The sequence below is a fragment of the Knufia obscura genome, assembly GCF_036327395.1.
Source record: "Knufia obscura strain CCFEE 5817 isolate CBS 148926 chromosome Unknown scaffold_4, whole genome shotgun sequence".
Lineage (NCBI taxonomy): Eukaryota > Fungi > Ascomycota > Eurotiomycetes > Chaetothyriales > Trichomeriaceae > Knufia > Knufia obscura.
Window position 1 is genome coordinate 1,696,823 of NW_027042690.1, and position 22,841 is coordinate 1,719,663.

At 52.1% G+C, this 22,841-nt stretch overlaps 8 protein-coding genes across 8 annotated transcripts; 5 read left to right on the top strand and 3 right to left on the bottom strand.

The window, feature by feature from the left end:
• Positions 1–476: 476 nt before the first annotated feature.
• PMZ80_004582 (uncharacterized protein) lies at positions 477–1,469 on the top strand (the record flags this gene model as incomplete). The annotated part of the gene is made up of 2 exons (XM_064873006.1): positions 477–536; positions 594–1,469. The coding sequence occupies 2 exons, from the start codon at positions 477–479 to the stop codon at positions 1,467–1,469; spliced, it is 936 nt and encodes a 311-aa protein (XP_064731664.1).
• Positions 1,470–2,397: 928 nt separating this feature from the next.
• On the bottom strand, positions 2,398–5,765 carry PSD2 (phosphatidylserine decarboxylase; the record flags this gene model as incomplete). Its single annotated transcript, XM_064873007.1, has 2 exons — positions 2,398–2,586; positions 2,637–5,765. The coding sequence occupies 2 exons, from the start codon at positions 5,763–5,765 to the stop codon at positions 2,398–2,400; spliced, it is 3,318 nt and encodes a 1,105-aa protein (XP_064731665.1).
• A 1,588-nt stretch (positions 5,766–7,353) lies between these two features.
• PMZ80_004584 (uncharacterized protein) lies at positions 7,354–9,119 on the top strand (the record flags this gene model as incomplete). The annotated part of the gene is made up of 3 exons (XM_064873008.1): positions 7,354–8,266; positions 8,314–8,650; positions 8,696–9,119. The coding sequence occupies 3 exons, from the start codon at positions 7,354–7,356 to the stop codon at positions 9,117–9,119; spliced, it is 1,674 nt and encodes a 557-aa protein (XP_064731666.1).
• A 752-nt stretch (positions 9,120–9,871) lies between these two features.
• On the top strand, positions 9,872–10,474 carry PMZ80_004585 (uncharacterized protein; the record flags this gene model as incomplete). Its single annotated transcript, XM_064873009.1, has 1 exon — positions 9,872–10,474. The coding sequence occupies one exon, from the start codon at positions 9,872–9,874 to the stop codon at positions 10,472–10,474; it is 603 nt and encodes a 200-aa protein (XP_064731667.1).
• A 1,358-nt stretch (positions 10,475–11,832) lies between these two features.
• PMZ80_004586 (uncharacterized protein) lies at positions 11,833–12,601 on the bottom strand (the record flags this gene model as incomplete). The annotated part of the gene is made up of 2 exons (XM_064873010.1): positions 11,833–12,515; positions 12,577–12,601. 2 exons carry the CDS (start codon positions 12,599–12,601, stop codon positions 11,833–11,835), a joined length of 708 nt encoding a protein of 235 aa, XP_064731668.1.
• A 760-nt stretch (positions 12,602–13,361) lies between these two features.
• On the top strand, positions 13,362–17,057 carry SPT7 (Transcriptional activator spt7; the record flags this gene model as incomplete). The annotated part of the gene is made up of 1 exon (XM_064873011.1): positions 13,362–17,057. One exon carries the CDS (start codon positions 13,362–13,364, stop codon positions 17,055–17,057), a length of 3,696 nt encoding a protein of 1,231 aa, XP_064731669.1.
• An 832-nt stretch (positions 17,058–17,889) lies between these two features.
• On the top strand, positions 17,890–18,326 carry PMZ80_004588 (uncharacterized protein; the record flags this gene model as incomplete). Its single annotated transcript, XM_064873012.1, has 2 exons — positions 17,890–18,095; positions 18,152–18,326. 2 exons carry the CDS (start codon positions 17,890–17,892, stop codon positions 18,324–18,326), a joined length of 381 nt encoding a protein of 126 aa, XP_064731670.1.
• A 235-nt stretch (positions 18,327–18,561) lies between these two features.
• Positions 18,562–22,725, bottom strand: PMZ80_004589 (uncharacterized protein; the record flags this gene model as incomplete). The annotated part of the gene is made up of 1 exon (XM_064873013.1): positions 18,562–22,725. One exon carries the CDS (start codon positions 22,723–22,725, stop codon positions 18,562–18,564), a length of 4,164 nt encoding a protein of 1,387 aa, XP_064731671.1.
• Between the last annotated feature and the right edge of the window lie 116 nt (positions 22,726–22,841).

A 22,841-nucleotide genomic window follows, 5' to 3' on the forward strand; every position in this document is an offset into this window, starting at 1 on the left:
GTTTCTCTTGGTCAAAGAAGCAGACGGCGGTACATTGCTGTGGCTCACCGTGAGCTCGTGACATTTCATGAAATGCCATAAGAGCTCTAACATAGCCTCACTTAGCTGTTGGGGACACAAGCCATCTCAGTAGAACGAGGATAGCCAGTAGGTTGGCGCGCGTAGGTAGATTTTGACGAGATCCAGATCTGCAGCGGGGTATTGGCAGTATCTAAGTATGGCAAAAGGTCAAGTCGGTTGGTTGTGGCGGCAAAGAAGATGAAACGAACATCAGTCAGGAAATTGAGTGGAAGAGGAATTCGAGAAGGTCAGCGCGTTGCGGATGAGGTCCTTTGTAGGCGATCTGCAGCTTGTGATTGGCCAGAGGGAGGCGCGTAGCACTAACCATTTTGAGAAATTCATCTATCGAGACACTCGAGACAGACTGCGCTCGTATCAGATTCAGAGATGGATCTCATCATTGATATCACCCGACAATGATACTAAGACGGATAGCGAGGCCGCAGGCCATCGCCAAACAATTTGAGAAGATATCAGTGAGCATAAATACACCCTTACCAGCATCGCGCCCAGATTCCTAACCGTCTTCGCAGAGTCCAGCAATCCTCCAGCAATGCAGATTCAAGCACTCAGTTCCTCCCCTCGGCGGTCCAAACAACGAAAAAGGAGAATACTTCAGCGAACACGGCGTCCCTGGGTTCCTCTCCCCAAAAACATACCGGCAAGCATGGAAACAATACCAACAACACCTCGTCGACCAGCTCGATGAACTAACAGTCGGCTCCGAATACGAACACAAAAACCCCCATGTCATCCACACCCAAATGAGTCGCCAGCCACAATACGCATACCTCTACAACATCTCCGCCATGGCCTGCTTCAACCATCTCTGGTGGGAGGGCATATCAGACGTCAAGAAGTCCGTGCCCGAGAACCTAAGAAAGGACATCGAGGAGAGCTTCCATTCCATGGACAGCCTGCGCAATGAGATGCTCGAATCCGCCGACGCCATGTTTGGGAATGGCTTCGTCTGGCTGATGAAGGAGAGTGTCGGGCAGGCTGGGGTGGGAATGCACTCTAACCTCCGTATCCTCTGCACTTACAATGCCGGCTCCCCCTACGCCGAAGCCTGGAAGATGAAGCAAGACAAGGAGTCATCCACCGGTCTCAATGTACAAGAGCGGAACAACATCCAGATGAATAGACCGCAGAATACTGTTGGCTCGTTTGGGAGGTACTCACAGCAGGGGAAGGATGGCTCAATCAGTTCCAACAGCCTCCAGGCTATTCCGCTGTTGTGTCTTAATACTTGGCAGCACATGTGGATTCCAGACTATGGTATCTTGGGCAAGAGAAGTTATTTGGGTGCTTGGTGGGACAGGATAGATTGGGATGTGGTCTACCAGCGGTATAACCACGCCTCAAGAACGGCTGGAATGGCTGGAAATGGTTATCCATATCGCCGGTAGATGGATTGCAGCCCAGGCTTGTAACGTGTCAGAAGAGTCGAGCCATTGCGGCATGATAAACTGCTGGTGAATGCGCCGCACGTGGACCAACACCAGGGATAGTGAGCGGTGAAGCCCTGCTTCGGTATACTCGAGAGGATGGAGTGACGCTTCGGAATAAGGGACGCAGCTGAATGTCCGTCCTGGGAACGCGCCGACTGCGGCGATCGTGCCTCCTCAAACCGGACGACGATGGTTTCAAAGTCCTTCGGATGCGCGTCGACCTTGGGCGTGCATAGATGGTGGTGGAACAGAGCTTGCCAGACAGACAGTCTCACATATCGCGGGCAAGCTGGCCGATGTACCGTTGATAAAAATTCATGTATAGCTAGCTACCTATGTGATATCTCAAACAACCCTTCTTCACAATGCGGCCGGCTCTTTGCAGCTCGCATCCAATCTGAATCATGTAAGTAGAGAAGCAGGCGCAAAGTTCAGCTCTGTTCAGTTCAGAATAGAATCAGCCAATCGATCTTGATCGTGAAACTACCTACCTACCATGAATATACTGCCAAACGCTTCACACATGGCAAGTAAATGGAGCCCAGCTAATCACAGATTGCAGTAGCCAGCCAGATGAACAACAAGATTCAAAGACTGAATTCTCAGGTTTGCTTGCTGTTGTTTGTGCTAATTCATAGTCAGTCATACATCGTTCCTCATGACTGACATGTCGCTCGCTCAAATCGTTTCATGTTCGCTTGCCTGCTTGATCGCTCATTCATCTGCTGCTGCTGTACCTTCCGTAGGTGGTATGCCCAAGCACTCGTGTCTATGTGCTGCCCATCACATCTAGTTTCGTTACCGTTCCAATCGTGGCACGAGTTCATCTCTAACCCCACCCCATCAGAAGATGCGCATTCGTGCTACAGGCCCTTGTGCACCCTCATCACTGAATATGCAAGCCCGTGTCCAGACCCGCCCTCTTCGCGTCAGGCGCATCAGGCGCGAGACTACCCTCAATCCTCCGCTTCGCTTCCTGCCTCTCCTCATTCGTGACCTCGCTTTCATCCTTCTTCATGTCAGGCCGATACGGCTCGACGTCCGGATGGTGACCAATTGACATTCCAACACGAACCTAATAACTTGTTAGTACAGCCCGGAACATATACGAACACAATAACTTACCAAAGTCTCCAACGCACCATTGCTATTATCAACAAGGTCATTGTCATACACCATCTTGCCCGGCTCAAAAAACAACAAAATCGTACTTCCGCCAAACTTGAAGTAGCCGAGTTCTTCAGCTCTCTTGACTTTCTCACCTGCCTTGCGCGTAATGACAGTGCTGCCAACCATCATAGCACCGATACACACGAACATGACGCGACCATGTGATACTGAGTCAATAGGCACAACGACTCTGATGTTCTCACCGTAGACATCGAGCGCTGATCTGATGGCCATGGGGTTGACGGTATAGTACTCGCCTTCAATAGGCTTAGGAGTGCCAAGCACACCATCAACAGGTATGTGAAAGCGATGGTAATCTTGAGGTGCGAGTCGGAAGATACCCATGCTTCCACCCTTGTATCTCTTCGCGTCGAGCGGGTATGCATCGCCGAAGAGTTTCTCAATCGTGAAGTCTCGACCTTTGACCCATATCTTTTGTGCCTCGTCGATCTTGTTGAAGACAACAGTCCTGCAGTCCGATGGTGAGACAATGATCTCTGGCCGATCTGGTGCGGAACAGGGCCTTGCGTCAGGCTTTAAGGCGCGGTAAAAGAACTCGTTGAAGTTCCTGAAGTCTGCAGTGGGCAAGAGCACTTCCGACATATCCAGACGGTGGAAATTGATGAATGGCTCGATCTGTGAGACAGATGCTGGATCATCATACTTCTTACCTTGCTTGACAGAAAGCGATCTAAGCATCTTCTTGATTCGCTTCTTCTCCATTTCCCTGCTCCCGAGGGCTTTGTAAAGTAGGCGGATGCCCAGTCGGACGTATACGGACATGCGCTCTTCGTTGATTTGGCCCGTAGTACGGTCTTGAACAAGAATGTTGGCGGAGTTGGCGCCGAGCTTGTACCCGCCATAGCTGACCTTGTTGATGACCTTGGAGTACCACTTTCTTTGGGCTTGGGATTGCGTTACAAAACCACCCATCACAAGAGTATTGACCGATCGCCAGTCTTCACTAGCACAAGTTGCGATGTGAGTAATGATGTCGGCATCCGCTCGTTTATTGAGCTTCGGTTGATGGCAGATAGGACATTCGCGTATTTCAATGACGTGTTCTTCGCCATTCGAGTCGTCAGCCAGATCGTCTGCATCCAGAACTTCGCCTCTTTCTCCTCGGGCACCGTGATCCATGATTGAGATGGATGGCACTGCACTTCGGTGGGGATCCTCATTAGTAGGTGGAAGCGTGCTAGTCTCGGGCTTTGGAGGATTTACGGCTGATGTCTCTCCATTGTCGACCGAGGAAGTCATATGCATGGCACTCTTCACCTTCGATGAGACTGAAGGTTTCTTGCTCGTCTTCATCAATTGCTCTTCGAGACATATGATTGCTTGGTCGTACGAAAGGTCGGCTTCATCTACCAGTTCGTTCTCACCAGCAAAGCGCCTGAAGAAGCTGTCGATGGTGGACTCCCGCAGTGTTGATCCGAGTGTGTCTAACATGGTTGTCAGTTCTATCTTGCTGATTCGTCGGCTATCATCAGCATCATATTGCTTGAGCATTGCCCGCCAGAATTGCTGTCGTAGAGCATTGTATGGCAGGTACCGAGCCTGCAAGTGCAGTTTCGGTGAGTGCTTGTCTTCCCATCTGGACTGATTCTGAAGCTCGAGTGGAATAGAATACATTTGCATGGAGGGATCTTGTGGTGAGGGTGGCTTGTCTTCCTGACTATCCGCATGCATGAGACTGGCAGAAGTTGGTGCACTGGTAGGGATAGGCCGAGATGTACTTGGATCACCACTGCCATCGAAGCTCGACTGAGAATCTCCTTTCAGAAGCATTGGTCGACCACCATTTAAATATGACTGCGAATCTCCTCTTTGTGGTTCAGGACGATCGAGCTTGCTGATTGCTGACGACGAGGATGACCTAGATAGTGGTATACGAAACTTGGATTTGCTCTGTAGCGGAGCGGAATATTCCTGAGGCTCAGGTAGGACGTAGAGACCAGTCTGCGGGTTGGGTTCGGGTGCCGACTCGGTCAACTTTTGCATAGGAAGTGCAGCTGCGGCGATATAGTCGTTACCGGATAGTTTGTCCCTGTCCATGATGCTGAAGGTCAATGAGTACCCAATCTCATGTTTCATAACTTGGAAGACCATTTTCTCATTGTAGACGGGATTGAGGTTATGCTTAACGACCTTGGTTCTGAGGACTTTCCGGCCCAAGGCTGTGACCACAAAGGGATCGCAGTCGAAGGATGTGCGAGTCAGGTTCTTCTCTGGTGGAAGATCGGTGACTTTGAGTAGCTCCATGAATACCATTCCCGATATGTCGCTGTCTTTGCCCGAGAACTCATATGCACGAGCTGCTATGCTCTTCTTCCTCAGCATGCGGAGTTTCCTCTTCTTTTTCTTCTTGTCTGTCACAGAGCTTACGTCGGACATGCTATCAGTCTCAACATCATCGAGTGAATCACCGTCGTCGTCGTCTTCGTCGTCAGGGTCCTGATGCGAAGTCGCCCGTGATAGACTATCTGTATCATCTTCCTCTTCGTCAGCCATGATCTGGGCCCTGAACTTCCTTCGGATGTCTTCTGGACTAGCAGCAGGGTTTGCAGAGTCGATCAGAGCGAATTGCAATTGCACTTCTCCCGAAACTTCCGACTTGTGGCCTTTGGACTTTCTCTTTGATTTTAGTTTGTACCATTTCGGCTCAGCTTGTATACCCCCTCGTGAGAAGATGTCTTCGACAGCGACGTCGAACTCGCCCATGTAGTCTTTTCCGAATCGGTCCTTGTCCCAGCAAACACATTCGAGTAGAGGGATGCCGACCAAGGGCATGTCGAAGCATACCTTCCATTCTGGGTTGAGGTTCTTGCTGATAGAGGGGGTGCTTTGTTTGGAAGGACCCAGGTTGACAACGAGATACGGGTCACTCGTGCCAGATTTGTCCTTTGCCGCCAGGTTTCGTCCCCTAATAACGTAGACCTTCAGAATGAGCGGCTTTGTGTCGGTGGGAAGGGGTCCTCTCGCGGGACTAGAATTCCTTGAGGTCTTTGCAGAGCCGTTTCCGCCATTCTTGCCTAAATGGCTGACCCGGTGAGGGAGGATGTGCCTCATCTTGGACGCCATGGCTGCCGATAGATTAAGGTTTGAGGGTCTATCAACTGTGGCTGTAAGCAGGGCAAATCAGTAGAAATAAGAAGAGCAAGAAGGGACGCACTGAGCACTTCAGAAGGTGCAGCAGACGTCCCGCATGAAACGGCTCAGGGCGAGAATGCAGGATCCAGATGTGTCGGTATCGAGCTGCAACGTGAACCAGCTGCACTTCAAGTTATGCCGAAACGTGTTGGTGGGGTAGGCGTCATGGCTTCTCATTTGTGCAAGGGTCATTCAAAAGGTGGGATACACCACTTGGCCCGATGTTGCTATAAGTCGTTACTGCTTATGTCTACAGCGCGTTAACCTTGAGAATAATGCATGTCGATCGTCTTCAATTAGCAAAGAGCCTAAAACAATAATGACTTTAGGCTCGGCACGGTTGACCGGAGCTTTGAAGTTGTTCGAGCACTGTGCCCCTGCCGAGCGAACCTCTAGGCACTCGTACTGGCAGCCGTAGACATTAAGTTGTTAGCACTTTGAGCTTATTTCAACAGTAGTTTGCTGCAAACTAACAAACATGACTTCCTATGTACCACACGGCCCTTTTCCATAGTGACATTGTTTCCTGGACCATAGATCGTTTTGCATAGTAGTGGTGTTGAGAGCTGCGGGTGCAATTTAGGTATGGTGGGCTTTTGCTACCTGTCGGGTTGCGTTTAAAGTTGTTGACCCTCGCAGTTACTTGTAATATCTAAAGAACTTAGAACAATCTACCCTTTTCTGTCTCGAATTCTCTGGCCTTTCGAGTGCTGCGTCGCCGCTCATCGTAAAAACTGGTCGGAATACACAATCACTTGAATTGCCCATGATACACGGTCTCTTCGAAACTTCTCGCGACGCTAGAAGCCTGGACGCAGGAATGATATGGTGACGTCCGGTTGTAGTGCTATATCTGCGCATGGTGGGCTTCAGTCGTCAAAGTTGGCTCGGTCTAAGCAGATATCGAGCAGCTGTTGTTGGCACATCCTGTTGAGATCAAATAAACCCTCCGACAGAGGAAACGAAAGTCTGGGTCCTCGGAGACTACTAGTCGCCGGTTCTCGAAGGCTGACCATATGCGCCCTGCTCAAGCACATCCGGATGAACTGAGCATACAGAATATGGAGGAAAAGGGACAGAAAACGATGTCACGTAGAACGGCACCTTCAGAATTTACAGCAACCAAACAGAGCGAAGATAGAAGTGATAGCAATCAGATACTATTGGGAAGAAGCAGTACGAAGACACTGGCAGCCAGCCAGGGCACTATACTATTTCGGGGCTAGCGTGCATTTTCGTAAACAACTTCCTGACATGCGCCTTCACTCGCTCTGTTACATCGTAGTGCCCACTTCCTACCTCGACACCTCGACACACCACTCATTCTCTGCTCAAGTCACTGCCACCAATACGTGCCGCCCCTGCACACGCGACCATATCTTTATTGCCAACGACATGCGACAGCGATTAGCCAAACACTGACGGAGCTGGATCCTCTCTGCAGAAACACGAAAACGACGCGACATTTCCTTTCCTCATGACAGCTGTAATTGCGCGTCCCCCGCTACAGGTTCTGTCCATGTCACATATACAGAGTGGCTCGAGAAGGCACAGCGCGCGCCTGCAACAAAAAGAGGACAACGAAATCCCTGCGAGTACTACCACGAACGGCAAGAATGTCGCAATAACCACCACAGCAAAGGCACAGACTTCGGCAGCCAACACGAGGAAACGGAAGAACAACTACGATGAGGACGATGACGGATTTGTGTTTTCAAGGGTGAAGAAGAAGAAGCCGCGACAGTCGACGAGTGCACAGCAGGAAGCCCCACCGCCTCTCCCAACCCTGCCAGAAGTCCAAGATCATGCACTACAGCCACCCCCGAGCGATCAGCATCCCTCGAAACACGTGTTGGATAAGCAGGATGGCGTGGCAACGGCTCCGCCCAAGAAGCGGCGGAAGAGGATGTCTTTCTCTACGCCAGGAACGAAGGACCAGCAACCGGCTCGTAGATCAAAGCGCTTGTCGAGTGAAGCTCAGGAAGATCGTGGAAGCCCAGTCAGCAAGCCAGCACAAGAGATGCGGCCACCGAAGATAAGAAAAGAGAAGGTGGAAAAGCAGAAGCCCCCAGCTCAGCAAGATGAACCACTGCCACACACATCGAAGGAGAAGGTAGAAAAGCAAAAGAAACCAGCCCAGCAAGATGACTTGCCACAAGCGAGGAAGGCAGAAAAGCAAAAGATATCGGCTCAGCAAGATGAAGCGCCACCGCAAGAACAGATCCAGGACAATGCCAATTCTGCGACAGAGGTAGTACCACTCGAGGATGGCCATTCTTCGACCAAAATATCCCTACCATTTGCCGATACGCCTGTCATCTCGAGAAATAAAGCTATGCGCGAGGGGAAGTCTGGGAAAGGTGAAAGAAGGAGTAGTCTCGGCCTTCGCGGTAGACGAGCGAGCTCCTTGATAGATTCAGGGACCTCTAATGGTATGTCATGTCTTGCTAGAATAAGCGTCTCAAGCTAACAGTCGCAGCACTGCCACATACCGAGGTCGAACACCAAGACTTCTACAAGCATATAGAAAGCGATTTGATAGAGCCCAGAAGGATGAGGCAGCTGCTCACCTGGTGCGCAACTAGAGCTATGCATCCTAAGCCACAAGGGACGAACTTTGAAGAGGCAAGCGCTAGGTCCGCTGCTCGCGTCATCGAAGAAGAGCTCCTGAAGGACTTAGCCAACAAGTCAGAGTTGTCAGATTGGTTCAGCAGGGAGGATGCGCCTGCACCAGTGGTACCTTTACCAGAAAGGCCGAATCCGAAAAACGTGCAAAACACCGCAAAGATCACGGAGCTTGAGGAGCAGATCAAGAGGTAGGCATGTTTCACGGTTTCTCGGATTTCTGCTGACACGCACAGATTACGTTCTGAAAAAGACGCCTTGGAGGCATTGTTACGTCCGCCATCAATACCAGATTTGCCAGCTATGAAGGACGACATTGACTCGGACATTGATGCAGGAGGACTCTCTGAAACAGATGCTAATATCCTCAAGTCGCTCAAGTCCACCTCGGATTTGTCAGCGGATATCTCTTCTCGCGTCAACAAGGTCACCTCGGACTTGGGCCCAGCCATAGACACTTTCGCGGATGGAGTGCACAAGATTAACCAGTACAGAGTAGGGGCTGACGGTATGGCCAATCAAGTGTTGTCAATATGCGCGGAAAAGCTGGCAGAGCGAGAAAGAGCAGGAAGGAGGAAAGCTCTTGGTGTCGAGGACGACAGAAGTCCTGGCCGTGATCTGAGCAGCGTTTTGCGTGGCTTAAGCAAAGCAGAAAGATAATGACGACCAGAATAATGACGATGGCACGACAGCGTTTGGGTGTACAGGATGTGGAAGTCGCTTCATCTTCAAGTATACCCGTTTCCCAATGATACCCATTTGAACCTCATCCGGCCTCCGCGCGAATGGCAAGCTGGCCGCTGAAAGTGAGTTTCGGGCCACGCCAGCATCCAGTAAAGAGCGATCGCCAGAGAAATACTATTTGACTGAAATGAGGCCGATTCGCCAATCTGACGGACGTCCATAAGGGCTTGATCTCGTATCCGGGGAACGCGCCAGTTCTTGTTAACTTACTTGCATATACATCCGGCCAGGCTGATATTCGCGCGGAGCCTGCTTCCAGGTGTGACAGCCGTACTACTGGCGGATAGCATATCCACATAACGCAGCAAATCGGCTGGCAATACTCTACTGGTGTTCTCGAAATCGAACACATGGAGTACAGCACGATCTACAGAGGCGTAATGAGACACTCCAATTGCAGCTTCCAGCTTTTGCACGACCCAAGAGCCATACGTGCTGATGACGTTTCGGCACTCAATAAACCGGCTCTTTGTGTGAGGAAAAGCAATGCGTCCTACAACGGTGCGACGCATGCAGGGCACACCAGGAATGAACGTATCTGCATAATACTCTCAAGCTCTGTAGATAAGAAGCTTGTCCATCCTTTGCAAGCTTAACTTTTTTACAGATCCAAACGGAAAGCTTAGACAGTACTGACATCCTTGAAAGAACAAACAACACCAGTAACCATGGCAAACAACTACACCGCAATCCACCACCTGACCACATCGCCGAGTACCCATGTTTGTGGCTCTACCACAGGCACTACTACGCACGAGAGTCAAGGTGTCCCCGAGAGTAACAAACAGCCTGACACAACCTCTTTCTCACAAAACGACACGTTCACACCAGCCCCTCGCCAGAATCAGAACGACTACCCCCTCGATCGAAGCTCGCACGACAGTCAAGCTGGCCTCCAGAACAACACTCAACCAGCCACGACCTCACTCCCACAAAACGATACGATGAAACCAGCCCCTCGCCAGAGTGAAAACGAATTCCCCCTCGATCGAAGCCACGAACACGGACATGAACCACGTACATCCGTCTCACAGGAGGAGCGTGGATCGCTCGCAGGCACAAAAGGTCCGTTCCATGTGCCCACCACAGATGATGTGAACAAGAGCAATGTCCCGCCACACAGCTCGGTTGGCCAGCAGAATGCACCAGGAGCAGCAGGCTCGATTGGAGAGAAGGCTATGGGTGCGCTTGGATATGGTGGGAGTACTGTCGAGAGACCCAAAGAGGAGCAAGGGTTGGGCGAGAAGATTATGAACTTTCTTGGGACATGAGAGGTGTTAGACTCATAAGGTCCAGACTAGAAAGAGGGTTCATCAGCTAGCTGTACCAGATAGTCCATATAACGTGTATATGAAGCGCAAACACATCTCCTTGTCAGTCTTGTCCTATCGCCTGATACACGTATCACAGTGACTGGTGTTGAACTTGGATTCAGGCAGGTCTGGTGCTCGCAAGAAGCCTGCGACATCGCCGTTACATGCCTTCCTCTTCCTTCATCCTTTCCCCCAGCCGGCTCATGCGTCATTTAGGCCATCCCACTAGCCATCGAGATCTAAGCCACATCACGATCGTCGCACAGCCACATGTCGCTTCACAGCCACGAACCGAGATTGTTTCGTTAACTTCACCCAGTCCTTTTCCTGAGACTAACCATGCGCCAAGGACTTTCAAAGCCGGTTTTCAATGGCTGTTCCCGCCCAACTCTGGCTTGGCCATGACTCGGTGGCAGGCGCAGTGGGCACAGCTGGCCAACCGAAACAGCAAAGCCAGAGCTAGTGAGGTAAACATGAGGCAGGTGCCATGCACGCGGTGACACAAGGAGGATATATGTATCACTTCCTGACTTGATACGTTTCTCACCGTACTTAATGTCAAACCTGCGGTCTGCGTCCCACCTACCTCTATCAAACTTTGCTCGATACCATCAAATCGCCGTTTCAGCAGAATCAAATTATCTGTGAAGCACAAAACACGTTTATCTGCATTACACACCAAAACATCACAATGCCTCTCCTTTGGACCAAGGTAAGCTACCGTTCGCAAACCTCGACCTCTTCATATACTAACAGACGACCAGAACTGGGGCGGAAAGCATGGCGGCGGCGGAGTAACAGTCGACCGACACGGTGTACGACGAAATCCCTTCAGATTCAGCCTGGGTCGATTCAGCTGCTTCCGTTGAACAGGGCCGAAATCGCTTCTACGTGTCCCACTCCTTCAACAAGGATGAAGAATAAGAGCCCGACACAAATTGGGATAGCTAGGGTCCGCCCCCAGCAGAGTCAAGACGCGAATACGTATTTCAGCAGTTCAGCGCAGAGCAGCGCATAGCAGAGCAGAACGCGCATCATCATGATACCCGGCTTATGGATTTTCGCGAGGCGCACGGGGTTAGGTACCATAGCATCAATGCGATAATCAAGCAAGCTTCAAATCACAAACATCCAGTTCCGTTGATCAGCGATGATGCCTCGAGGTTGAATAGCAAGCTCAGGATAGCTATCGAAATGGTACATTTATGTCCACTGCATGCAGCGCTCTATCTGTTACATGGCGCATTCATGATCCATCACGTTCATTGCAAACACTTATGTTCCCATCTGTTGTTGTACATCCCTACCCTCTCTTTTCAATCAACAGCAAGCTTCTTCCTCGGCTCCTCCGAACTATCAGCCGAACTCGTAGCAGGCGTCATCTTCGCATTCATCCCACCATTCATCGTAGCATTCTCATCATCACTCCAATCATCAGGCTGATTCTCATCCCAATTATCCAGCTCTTCCTCCACACTCTGCGCTTTTCCCCTCCCGGCATTCGGCCCATCAATACTAACAACACCCGTCTCATGCTCCCCAACGGCCCCAGACCCAACCACCCCAGGTCCCTCCCCAAGCTCCAGATCCTCTTCAATCCCCTCCCCCGTCAACGCACTATACTTAGCCAACCTCCTCCTCTCAATACTCCGCTTATGATACATATTCGCCAGCCCCAACGCGCCCAAACTCCCCAGCACATTCGCGACCACATCCCAGCCATCAAAGTCCCGCTGGTTCGGAAGTAACCCCTGCGCGATTTCGCTGCCCGCACCGAGTATCAGTGTGCATACCACGAGTGTGATGTGGATTGTGCGCCGCCGCGCAATGTCGAATATGAAGTAGAATGAGGCTGTGAGGGCGAAGAAGGTGAGGAAGTGTAGGGCTTTGTCGGATTGGGAGGGGATGTAGGGGCGGGCTGCTTCGGGGGTTTGGGGGAGGGCGCTGTGGGGGAGGAGGCCGGCGGAGGAGGCGAGGAGGAGGATGAGGAGGAAGGAGACTGTGGTTGGGTTAGTGGTTGGTTCTGGAGGTGGTAGGAGCTTGGACGGTTGAGTACTTACATGCGAATGGGAGGCGTATGCGCATTGTCTGGTTGGTATGGAAGTGGTGTGATTGACTAAGATCGATTGAGAGGTGCTTACGAGCACGACAGGCTGCAAGCTCTAGGAGTGCATCATCAGGTTGCGTAGTGAAGATATGTCGATCTGTTTGGACTGTCACGAACTGAGGCTTGCACGCGTAAGCAGTGATCAACCAAGACTGTACACTTCTTTGCTGTAATTGGAAAGCTGCAACTACCTTAAGCCAAAGGACAACGAATCTTTAGTTATCGATCTGCATATTCTAGGCATAGATACGCTAATCACTAGGCGGACAAGCCGGAGTTCAGTTGCCTTCTAACCTATCAAGCAACCTACAGTAGTACTAGGTTAAAAGGCAGTCCTCGGTGTAGTTCCTGTGAGCGGCCGGACTAGTGCAGTAGTCGGTAGTCAACTTGAACCTCAATCCCATCGTTCTGCGCATGCACCGGCTATCGCGACCACAACTTCAACCATCAACCACCACCCCAATTCATCGAATCACGTCCAGTCAACATCATCGCTCGAACCAGCGACCTCGAAAGTACATCTGACACACCATCTCCCACCATCTCGAGTCACCCCGTCGAACAAACTGGAGCAGTCTTTCTGCCGGCGAGGGGCCGCATCTGGGGGTTGTCAGAGGCCTCTGCAGGGCCATGGCAACATGGCTGCCGGCATCCTCCAGCCACCACAACCACAATCACAATCACAAACCACCAGATCACAATCATAGCGACACCACCTCCGGCCATCTCGCCAAAGACATGTTCAATGGCCTACTGAAAGCGCCCTCCCGATCACATACGCCCACGCCATTATCCGCCAAACTGCGCGCTCTCAATAGCGCATCCTCACAGTCGGGGAACCTACCAGACCCCGAGCCCACCCTCGAAGATGACCCCCAAGTCCTCAAGTTCAAAGCACTATATGAAGAGTCCGAGGCACGCATCGCATCACTATTCGATCAGACGGGAAATGTCGTCGTCCCCCCGAAGCGCAAATTACCCGAGTCCTTCGATGCGACTGGACCTTCCTCCGCAGTCCCTGATATCATTGCGCCCGAGTCGCAGGGCCGAACTCAACCCTCACAACCCACGTCTAAGAAGAGGAAACTAGACGACGACTACGATGACTACGATGATGATGACGACGACGAAGACGCTGATGGCGCTGCATCCCCACTCAAGCATAAAACGTCTAAAGTTCAGATCGTGTCCGACCGTCATGCCTCTCCCGTGCCAAGGCCTGTCCCCCCGAGTCGTCCCTCCTCCGAAGCGAGTAAGAGTGAAGCCGCGAAACAGAAACAGCAGGAGAAGCCCGAAGATGCGCGCAAGAAGCTGGAGGAGGCGAAGCGTCTGGAGATCGAGACTGTCAAGAACATGTCGCGCCAGTTCTTCTTTACACTTGAGAATGATCGGGATGCTATGCTGGATCAACAACGGCTTGATGAGGCCGAGCGGCGCGCAGAGGCCGAAGCAGAGGGGAATGCGAAGGGTCAGAATGGCAGTGCGGCTCTGCAGCAACAAGGAAGTCTGTCGAATGCGAACCTTGGTGCGAGCAGTTTGACATTGAAGAACTTGATTGCGCGAATAGATCAGTATCGGAACACGGTCCAGGCCTCTGAATCCGAGTTGCGCGCCCTTATGAGCGAAGTGCGCAAGAACAGGAGTAAATGGGCCAGTGAAGACAAGGTCGGCCAGGAAGAGCTATACGAGGCAGCGGAGAAGGTCCTCAATGAGCTCAAGGCACAGACTGAACATTCTGGTCCGTTTCTCCAGCCGGTTAAGAAGAAAGATGCGCCCGATTACCACGTTATCATCAAGGCGCCGATCGATCTGGGGACTATGACCAAGAAGCTCAAGCAGTTTGCGTACAAGTCCAAGCAGGACTTCGTGGACGATCTACATATGACGTGGACCAACTGTCTCAAGTACAATAGTGCGTCGGATCATCCTATGCGGAAACACGCGCTGTTCATGCGCAAGGAGACGGATAAGCTTGTGCCGCTGATACCGGATATTGTGATCAAGGATCGAGCTGAGATTGAAGCGGAGGAACGCAAGCAAAGGATCGCTAATGGCGAGTTCGATGATAATGCCGAGGACTCGGATGATGATCAGCCGATTATGGCGTCTAGAGGACGGGCCGCGCCTGGTCAGGCGAAGAAGACGAGTAAGACTACCCAGGCCAGCCGGAAGACGAATGTGGTTGAGGGGACGCCCATTCCTGATTCGAAGCCTAATTTGTCGAATGGTGTCAGGGCTGATTCGGAGGTTGATGTGGGGAGTCAGGGGAACTCGACGCCGCCGCCGGGGAATCTTACGCCTGGATTTGACAGGGGTGCGGGGAGTGTCATTGATGGGGTTAGTGAGATGCCTGACTCGGAGGTTTCTGGGGCTCCGTTTGGTGGTACGCCGCCGGAGATCGAGGATGAAGAGTACCGATTGTGGAAGCAGAAAACGAAGAAGGAGAGGGCGCAAGTTGCTGCTGCGCGACATAAGCTCTTTCGTGGCGATAAGCTGAATGCTGATGAGGAGGCTCTTCTTCGAAGTAAAGCTGGTATGCGTCGTTGGCAAAGGCTTCAGCATGACCAGGTTGGTGCTCCATCTCTAGCTGATGCGGAAGAGGCGGCGGCGAATCAGTCGCGGGGTGGTCCGACTCTTGCTGAAGGTTTGGAGCCGGAAGAGGAAGAGTCGATGTTGCCGGATTATTACGATCCTGTTGCCGCGGTCCCGGATCTGAACCCTAACCTTCGCTGGGAGACCGATGCTGAAGGGAATGTGATCGAACAGAATGCGGACTACCTCAGGCTCTACCCTCAAGGACAATTCACTGCGCCTGAGAGTAAGCTCTCACACAGGATATCAGACAACATGCGCCAAATACAGGAGACTCGCAAGATCGTTTCGAAGATTGGTGTGGTGAAGCAGATGCAACTTCAGTCGCAAGTCTATCAGAACCAATTCACGAAATACGAACCTGCGCCATTCTTCGAGGCAGACGTGAAAGATCATGTTATGACGGATGAAGGACCGCTCATGGCACCATGGGTATGCAAAGCCGCCATGACAAGGAGTATAGGCGAGATATTCTTCCATGCCGGCTTCGAGGAATTTCAACCATCCGCCATCGACGCGATATCTGACATGGCTGGGACGTTCTTCCACACTCTCTGTTCAAACCTCTCAACCTATCTCACCGAGGAGAAGATCCCCGTCCCAACAACGACAACAACATCCGTACCTACCACAGTCCAACCCTCTCAATCCCAACCAGCTCTAAAGACCTCCCAAAACACACCCCACAAACTCACACCCGCCATAACCTCCGAAGAAGCCCTCCTCCACACCCTCCACACCTCCGGCCTCTCCCTAAACGACCTCCACTCCTACGCCACCGAAGAAACAGACCGCACCTCCGCAAAACTGCACACAATGTACGACCGCATGCGCTCGCACTACGCCGACCTCCTCCGCCCCGGCCTAAACGACGACACGGCAACCGGCTCCGGCAGCTTCGAAACAGGCGAGCAATATACATCCGGTGACTTCGCAGACGACTTGGGCGAGGACTTCTTCGGGTTCAAGGAGCTGGGCCTCGACAAGGAATTCGGCCTGATTAATATGAGTGTGCCGCTGCATCTGCTGCATAATCGGTTGAGTAGTGCTGCGAAGCAGAGTGCGGGCGGGGTGGAGGTTGAGAGTGGGGAGAAACTGTTTGTGCCGCCGCCGCCGTATGCGAGGGTGAATGTGGAGAATATTGAGGGGGAGGTTGGACTTGTGAGGGAGTTTTTTAGGGGGCGGTTGAGGGAGAATGGGGATCGGCCGTTGCCGGAGGATTTGGATTTGCCGGTGAAGCAGAGGAAGGGGTATGGGAGGGCGAGGGTGCCTGCTAGTGGGAAGATTGGGGATGGGAGGTTGGGTGGGAATGGGAGTCCGGTTAAGAAGGGGGGTGTGGTGGGGAAGGCGGGGGGTGTGGGGAAACTTAATCTTGCGAATGGGATTAAGAGTGAGAAGAAGAAGGTGGGTGCTAATGCTAATGGGGATGGGGATGCGAGTATGCTTGATGGGGATGCGGATGATGGTCCGCCCACACCGAGTCAGCAGGTGGATGATGGGGATGGTGAGAACGAGAACGACAGTCCTGAGAAACGGACGCAGAAGATGCCGAACAAGGCATTGCCGCTTAAGGCACGGCCGAGCGATGCAAGGAAGAATAGTGGGTTGCCTGATGGTGTTGATCATGACGAGGAAGTCAATGGCGATGGGAATGGCGACGTGACCATGAACGGCGACGGCGACTTCAGCTCTTTCGTGAACGGAATGGATTCTCCTCCGCCCAGTGCGCATGGGAATGAGCCGTTGAGTGGGAAGAAAAAGAAGGGGAAGGGGAAGAAGAAGCAGAGTGAGAGTGAGAATGGGAATGGGGAGGGTGGGATGATTAGTCCGGAGAGTTTGTGAGGTCGTCATCGTTGGCTACATGAGGTGTTGAGCGGGAGTTGGTGTCGATGTTGGTTAGTAAGCTCGAGGGACGGAGTGTGGCGTGGGAGGATCGTGCATAAGTGACATTACGGACGATGAAGATTTGATGCACGAGTTTCTTTGGGTTTGCATATTACTTTACCATATCTTGTTTTGATATGCTCCCTGCGAGGTACGTGGGTTGAGTGAGGGCGGATTGGATTGGCACTTGCTTGGTATGGGCGTTTGTTATCTGCCGCCGAGCGGTGGTACTTACTCTACGGAAGTGGTACCTGACTGGCTATAAGGTGCGCTGGAAATGTAAAGAGCCAGCACACGTCTGCTGTGCTATGTGTGTATGAATGAGTCAATGCATAATTGCTTCCTTCTTTTGACCCTGCCAGCGCGCGAGGACTTGTGCAGACGTGGAAGTCACCGACTTGCTTACATTGCTTCGATTTGGTTTTGGTACCCTCTAGCACTCGTTGTGTCACTAGATGAAGTAAGTACCTGCTTTCGCTCGCTCTGTCACGGATGTATGAACTCAGTGTGTGTGCGAACACAGTGCCAGCGCGACTGTCACCGCTACGATCCCATAGTGCATCTATCTACATGTCACTGACATGCAACCACGTTTGCGTCCCAAATACTATGTAATACACAGCTCCAGCCCAGATCCTTCCCTCGATATCTAACCCAGACAAGTTACTACACCCGATCACCTTTGTCTTACCAAACTTCGAGTGCAACCCCATCCAATTCAAAACAGACAATTACAGGAGCAGCACAAGTACTGTACCAGTTTCTTCAAAAGACCAACCAACCGACAACCATGTATCTCAAGAACCTCCTCCTCGCCGTCGTGGGCATCCCCATCAGTTGTGGCGTGCCCCTCCCTGCCAGAGACAACCACAACCACAACCTCGATCTCAACCTCGATCGAACCTTCAACGTGTCCGGCACAACGTCCGTCGACTCCCAATCAGATCCTCGCTTTACCGATATCAACACCAACACCAATTTTATTCCCATTATCATGTAAGTTGTTACAGTAGCGCAGTGATGGAGCAGCAGCCGTGTCTAACAGGTACCAGACCAAACGTTAAGCTCCTCTACCCCGATAGGGCTCACGATGCCGATGCCGGTATGATCTTGTTGGAGGACAAGATCATGTTTATCAAGAACGGGGTGCGGCATACTGTGCCACTGGTTGTTGATGCGAGTTGGAAGGGGTATCAGGAACTCCGAGATAGGTATGCGGTGCAGTAGATGGTTGAGTGTCGTGGTACAGTAGATGGGTAGGGCGGGCGCGATGATGATGGTGACGCTGATGGGGCTTGAGATAAGAGCCAGTGTAGCTGGGGTGCGTCCGTCCGTACGTACACAATATCGAGTGAGAGAACGAGGGAAGGTTGAATCGGAATGCGCTGAATTGGGTATCATCCGACTTATCTAATCAGTCAGCAACTGAGTTATCCACTGTGTGAGGTATCACTTTCTCCGTTCACGCCACACTCTCATGCAACGGGTCGACTTCCTCTGCCTCGAACTCGCCTTCTGCTGCATCTTCTTCATCTACGTCCGCCGTCGTAGCACCATCACCGTCATTCATGACGCTCACGTTCCCTCCCAAACTCTTAACCTTCGCCTCCGTCATCTCAAACACATACTGTCCCAAATGTTCCAACCCCGTGATCTCCACACTCTTCACATCATCCTCAACACCACGTTGCGTCGGATACATCTCCCCACTCACAACCTCAAGATGTCCATCACTATTCCCCCTCCCACACGCAATATCCAACCCCGGTAACTCCTCGAACAACCGCCGTCGTCCCAGTATATACAGCCCCAACCTCGCCCTACTCAACGCAACCGTCAACCTCCTCACATCCCTCAAATACCCCTGCGTCTTCGTCCTCACCAAACTCAGAATAACATAATCATTCTGCTCGCCCTGGTACCTATCAACCGTGCTCACTGCCCGTGGCATCCCAAACAATTTATTACCCCTACACCTATGCTCCAGCACATCACTAATCAGCGCTCGTTGCCCCGCATACGCAGCCAATATACTGATATTACGCGCCGGATACCCCAAAAGCCGCATATACATATACAGCTGCACCGCGCACTCCGCCTCGCCCAGATTCTGAATGAAATGCGGAGATGGTTCGCGTTCACCCTGGCCCTGGTAGTCGGGTACATCGATGAATTGGTACGGATGTGCGAAGCCCGCGTTTGCACGGGTGAACTGTGGCGTTGAGGTGTGAGGCAGACTAGTAAGGCCGGGATATCGCCAACTGAAGAGTTGTGTCAGCGACGGACGCGAACGACCCTGGGCGTCGAGGGTGGTGTATGGCACGCCCAGACGGATCAGACGGAGAAAGAGGGATTGCTCGAGATTCGCGTAGTCGCGGAGGGCGTGATTTTGGATCACGGGGGAGTTCTGGAGGTGGTCGCCTATTAGGACTATACGCTTTAGTTGGGATTCGCCGGTTGAGTCTGGGGTTTGCATGGCGCAGGGGATGAAGGATTCGATCTCAGTGATTTGGGCGGCTTCTTCCATTATCAGGGTTGAGTAATGGAAGCCCAATGCTGCGATTTCGGATCTGCGGATGGCGGCGTGGGTGGATGTCATTGCTATTATGCGGGCTGAGTGGACGAGGAGGTGGTTTGCTTCGTGGCGAGGGTGGCGGAGGATTTCGAAGGGGCGGATGGATTCGAGTTGGGTGAATATACGAGAGATGTGGTGTTGACAGCCGCGGGCTGTTTCGAGGGATTGCGAGGGGGAAGCGGTTAAAGGGAAGAGGTCGGGTGTGGGGGCGTTGCTGAAGAACTTTTTGAAGGGGAAGGCCTGGGAAATTGTTGGAGTGTCGATGTTAGGTGCGTCTGCGATTGTCCAGAAGCGGGTCCAGGCTGGCTTGATGAAGACTTGGTTGAAGTAGTCTGCTGTTTCGCAGGAGTTGCCGTGGGCGCCTTCTGCACCGATTGAGGCCGCGAGGCGGTTGACTTCGCTGAGGAGAGTTTGGCGGTTCTCCATAAAGGAGGAGACGCGGCCGGCTTTTCCGAAAGATTCTTCGGTGTCGAGGTCTCCTTCGCCGTGACCGAGGCGTAGGAGGTGTTTGGGGTCGATGTCTAGTGCTACTATCTTCTGGAATAACTGGTTCAGAGCTTGGTTGCTATGTGCCACGAGCAGGATTCTCTCTTGTGGGAAGTTATGGTAGAGCAGGTTGATGAGCTGGGTAGCAACATCAGTCTTGCCGGTTCCTGGGGGACCGACTATCAGACTGAGGCCTGGCTGTGTGCCAGACACTAGAGCTTGAACCTGCTTTGGCGTGAATCGAACTTGGTTCTTCTTGGGTTGATCAATAGGATATGGCCCTGTGTTCGGAGGTTTGTATGAGGACACTTTCATAGCGCCCGAGCTCTCCTCTTCCATTTGGTCTCGTCTTCGCTTCTTAGGATTGGCAGGCGCTGGTTCATCCGTGTCAGAGGCTAGATGAAGTACATAAGGTGGTGTTGGTACGTGGTCCCCATCATGCTCGACTGCTTTGCCAGGAAAGCTCTCTTGCAAATGATCCCAATCGAAGAAGGTATCCAGGAAGTCGATCTTGCTGATCTTCTCGTCGATCTGAGGATAGGTTGCACCAGATGGCTGACCATAACCAAGATAGACCTCCTGCAACCATGCCGGTAGTCTCGCATCGGAGACGGTCAATTTCTGTATGGACTCAAGTAATGGCTTGAAATTATTTTCCCGACCAGCTCGGCGAGCAACTAGGTTAATACTCTTGTAGACATCCCCTTTGCCCAGCGTAAGTCGGTCCTTGTCAGCTTGATAGGCAGTAGCATCAAGATCGAGCAACAAGCGTCTTGTCCGTCCTCGATGTGCATACCCATTCACGTTATCTTGGTCTCGTAATGGTTTACCCTTCTCATCCTGTACCTGAACAACCTCTGCCGCCCGCAGGAGCTGAATGCCATGAGTTTGTGGTGTGTCGAGCTTCGCCGAGCCATTTGTTAACGAGTGCGAATCTGATTCTACCGACTTCACAGCAAGCAAGAAAACTGTATCCTTCGGCTTTAGGCCATCCCACTCAGACCGGACTTTGTCACCGAGTCGGCCTACGTCTAGCACAACTTCTGCGCGTACGTGGCCTGGGACAGTCTCGCCGACCTTGGGAGGGGCGACATCGACGATGGCAGGCTTGTCTATGGGTATGGCCATCTTGGAGAAGCCGGTGAAGTTCGTGCCGCTGGGGTCTCTTGATGCTTGAGGCTTCAACTTCCGGACTATACTTTCCATGTCTTTTCGGATTTCGTAGAAGGCCTCGGCTTGCTGAAGCTGGAAAGAGCGCCATAGGAAGTCGCTTAGTGTCAGGTATTGGAGATTCAGCTTTGGCAGGGCTAATGGCTCGGAACCGGTATACGATTCGTTCCTGAGCAGTGTTTCGTCGTAAAGAGATCGTTCTGTGGGCATGACGGAAATTCTTTGCATAGTTTCGTGAAGGTCCGGGATAGTGGCAAATGTAGAGAGCAGAATCTGCAAGAAGAATGTGCGGCCTGTTACAATGCCAGCTGTGGGCGGGTAAGACGTGCGTAGGTCGAGGAGACTGCAGAGCTGTTCGAGCTCTAGGTCGGAAAGGACATCTAGGAGTGGTTTCAACTCGTCTGGCTTGCCAATGGTGGCTAGATTGGATAAAGCAAGGACTTTCAGTTTTGATTCGAAGTTCTGTAGGGCGATCTTCTGTAGTCGGGCCAGGGATTGCTTGTGTGCTGTATCTCGGCTTGTGGAGACTTCACCAGCATCATCAATCTGAAAAGCGCAGAACTGCTCCAAGAGGGCCGTAAGGTCGCGGATCAGGTTGGCGTCCTTCTTGTTATACATGGTTGACAGTCTGATGAGCGGCACAATGTTCAGATCTTTGAGCAGGATGATGGTGTATCGTCTTGTAGGTAGCTGGCTGACGATGTCAACAAGAAGCTCGAGGAAGCGAGCGCAGTAAGTCAGATCCAGGTTCGAAGTGGCTTGCGTATTCAATCCCTTGAGGAAGTCGAGAAGCATATTAAACAGCCAGGCTCTTTCTAGACGCATACGCAGCTTTCCGGCTTGGTCGGCTTGGTCGAAGCGCTTCTTTGTGGAGCGCCATGCTTTCCTCCTAGCCGGTATTGCATCTAGAAGTGCCTCTCTTGACGGGTCGCTGTGCAGATTGTCCCATATGCCGATAGAGACAAGAGGAGCGCATTCTTTTCGGACCACATCCTGCTCAAGCGACTGGAAGGCGGTGGTGACAAACTTGAGGATGATTATGCGAACAGCCACGGTAGTAGAGGGGTCAAGGGCCAGCGATAGGACTCGTCGGAAGAGCAGCGAGAAGCGATCGGCAGGCTCAGTGAAGGTTGGCCATGACAGTAGTCGGGCCTCCTTCTTGTAGTTGAGGAGGACGGCCAACAGTAGGGCATGCTGGTTCGAGGAGGACTCGTCAAATGTCGGCCACAACAGCTTCTCTGAGACCTGTAGGCTGTCGAGGTGTGCTACTGAAGCAATTGCCCAGGACTCGGCTTCGAGGTTGGTCCATATTTTGGAGATGAGATCTGGATTGGCCCGTTTCAGCGTTGATGACCACTGTGTCGACAGCTCGTCCCATACCGCTCCATTGCTCATACTTGCAGCGCCGTGTCCGTAGTAGTCGACAGCATTCGTAGTGACCTGAAGTTGTTCAATGCGCTTGGGTTCCTGCTCAAACTTGAAGCAAATACAAAATTATTGTCAGCCTTGAT